The 3,118-nt window shown below is 15.9% G+C and overlaps 1 protein-coding gene across 1 annotated transcript; it reads right to left on the reverse strand.

Moving 5' to 3' along the window:
• Positions 1–2,038: 2,038 nt before the first annotated feature.
• ETRAMP (early transcribed membrane protein) lies at positions 2,039–2,734 on the reverse strand (the record flags this gene model as incomplete). Its single annotated transcript, XM_028671631.1, has 1 exon — positions 2,039–2,734. One exon carries the CDS (start codon positions 2,732–2,734, stop codon positions 2,039–2,041), a length of 696 nt encoding a protein of 231 aa, XP_028528265.1.
• Positions 2,735–3,118: the final 384 nt, after the last annotated feature.

The raw sequence follows: 3,118 nt of genomic DNA on the forward strand, positions 1-3,118 counted from the left end.
TTATGTCATAATTATAAAATGGATATTATACTCTCCTAAATATGCGTTTTTTATTTAAAATTTTTAGTAAGACTTGTGCTTCAACAAAAATTCCTTAAAAAAAAATTAAAAGTTATCTATAAAAATTTATAAAGAAATATTTGAATTCTAAAAGTTTCAATTTTCATTTTTTGTAATATTAAATTTTATTAAATGCAATTAAAATAATATTATTAATATATACTATCGTTTTTATTGCTATAATTACAAGATTTATAAGATTTATTTTATTCATAGTGCTTCACTTTTATTATAAATATTATTTTCATCATTAAGTTTTTATGATGGTTTTATATATTTAAAACTATAAAATAAGTTTAACCTATATATAATTAATATGTAAGTTTAAAATTTTGGACATAACGTGATACTCTTATTTGGATATTCATAAATATATATGTCACTTCATATGTACTAAAAAAAATTTTATTTTTACCAATTTTCTTTTCTTTTTTTTATTAAATAGTCATTACAAAAATATTTTTAATAATATATCTGTAAATAGTCTTATTTATGCAATTTTTATTTCATTTATATTTCTTTTCTAATTCAATACAGTATTGTGAAAGCAAACAATTATACATAATTATTAAAAAAATAATTATTTCTAATTATATATAAAATAAAATTTTAAATATTTCATAGAATTTCTTTTATTCAATATCGCTTAAAATAACAATTAATATCTTTTATTATATCCTTTAAATTATTAATCAAGGAATTCATTTCATTTATGAATCTTCTTCAATTATTTAAATAAAATTTCTTATTTTAAAAAAATTTTATTGTATATTTCCTTGAGAATTAACAATGTTGAAACTTTGAAGTAATGTATATTATATTAATTTTTCAAATTTAAAAAAAAAAAAAGAAAAATCTTAAAATAATAATATTCATGTTTTTTTAAATTTTATCAAAGTAATTTTATAAAAATAAAATTTAAACTAATAAAAAGTAAAAATTTTTTTATGAAATGCTTGTGACAAAATTTATTAAATTTTTCAATACAAAAAAATGAAATAAAATAAAATAAATGTGTATGAGTAATTATTTTTAACAAAAATAATATTAAATAAAAATTATTTGAATTTTTACAAATAAAAAAAAATTATAATAAATCATTTGATATATAATGTTTTACCAATATGGAAATCAAAATATAATATATAAAAGTTTATAAAAACTAAAATTTTTTTTTTTTCCATATAAAATATATAACAAAAACTTTACAAACCTAAATAAATTAGATATATATTCATTATTAAGCTATTTATTTATGTTGTATAAATAATTTACTTATTTTTTGAAAATACAATCTTCCTTAACTTTTTTTTATATATTTTAAAAAATTCAAAAATTTTATAATTTATTTACATAATAAAAATTTTATATGGGTACAGTATTCATAAATTCCCTTTCAAAATTGTTTTAAAATTATTTATTTTTGTTTGATAAAAAAACACAATATTTTTTGTACCCAATGTATAAGATGGTTTTTTTTTGAAATCATACTTTTTTTAAAGTTATAAGAATTACCTATTACTTTTTCATATTATATTAAATAAAATTTTTGTTAACTAAAAATCATATATTTCTACACATATTGCATATGTTTTTCATAAATGTCTGTTTTACATATAAATTGTATTTCTTCATAAAATGAACTATGTAATACAATAAAAATAATATTATTATTCTTTTTCCACTTAACATTCATTATTTCTATGCAAAACATATATTTTTTCATAATAGCATATTAATTTTATTATATATGAATTTTTTTTTTTTACTTTTTTGTATTGAATAACTACATATAACTACGAACTTTTATCTTTTGTATCTCTATTATTCATGATCATAATTTTTATGTAATTGGGGATAATTATTTTAATTATTTGATCAACTTAAATATTACATTGTTATTAAAAATAAAAAAAGTATATTACTTTATGTAATGAAATAAATATTTTTATTAATAATTTCACACTATATATTATTTCTATTTTTCTCCTTTTGTATGAATTGCTTCACTTAAATAATTTGCATATAATTTTTGTAAATAGTATTCCATTTCTAGAACTGCTTTATCTTCTTGTTTTCTTGAAAGTTCTACATTTCTATTTGATTCTAAGTTTTGAATGACTTTTCTCATATAATCTTTATCTACTATAAAAACTGATTTTTCTAAATCATTTAAACTATTAAAAAGATTCTTTATTGCTAATCTCGAACTATCCACAAATGCATTAAATTTTTTAAAAGAGATATCTTCTTGTTTATTATTTTCAATTAATGGTTTATTTAAATCTATTTTATTTATGTTAGATACAGCTGACTCAGTAGTAATATCACTTTGACTAGTACCTGGCATTTCTCCATCAGGTTGTGTGAAAAAATTATCAGGAAATTCAGAAAATTCAGGATATTCAGGATATTCAAATATATCATCTTTATTTTTTTTTATATACCATCCAACTCCACATGCGATAGCAGCAGATGTAATTAAGCCAGTTAATATTAATGAACACAAAATTATATTTCTTTTTCTTTTTTTTCTTTTCTCTAAAAATGCATCAACATGTTCTAATGAATCCATGTTATTTGCATTAGAAATTTTATTTTGGGATAAACATGGTAATATTAAATTTACAATAAACAAGAAATTAAAAAAATAAAAAATCTTTGAGATATTCATTTTAACTAAAAAAAATATAAATGAATTAATAAATTATAGATCAAAGATTAACAATGAATATGTATTTAAATAAATAATAATTTTTAATGTCTTTAAAAAAACAACAAATAATAATAATTTATAATTATCTTTTTAACTATAATTTTTATTTGTCACATAAATGAATCAAATTTAAGAAAAAAAAAAAAAATCATGTTAAAGTAATATAAGATGATAATAATTAAAAAACAAAATTTTATTTATTATTATTTTTTTAAATTAATTTTTTTTATAAAAATATTAGGATATATTCTATAAGCATCTTCAAATTAAATAATTATTTTAATATGTATTTAACTATATATCCTTTTTTTTTAATAATATTTATCACAATTTAATTTTTCT

The sequence above is a fragment of the Plasmodium gallinaceum genome (assembly GCF_900005855.1).
Source record: "Plasmodium gallinaceum strain 8A genome assembly, contig: PGAL8A_v1_77, whole genome shotgun sequence".
NCBI lineage: Eukaryota > Apicomplexa > Aconoidasida > Haemosporida > Plasmodiidae > Plasmodium > Plasmodium gallinaceum.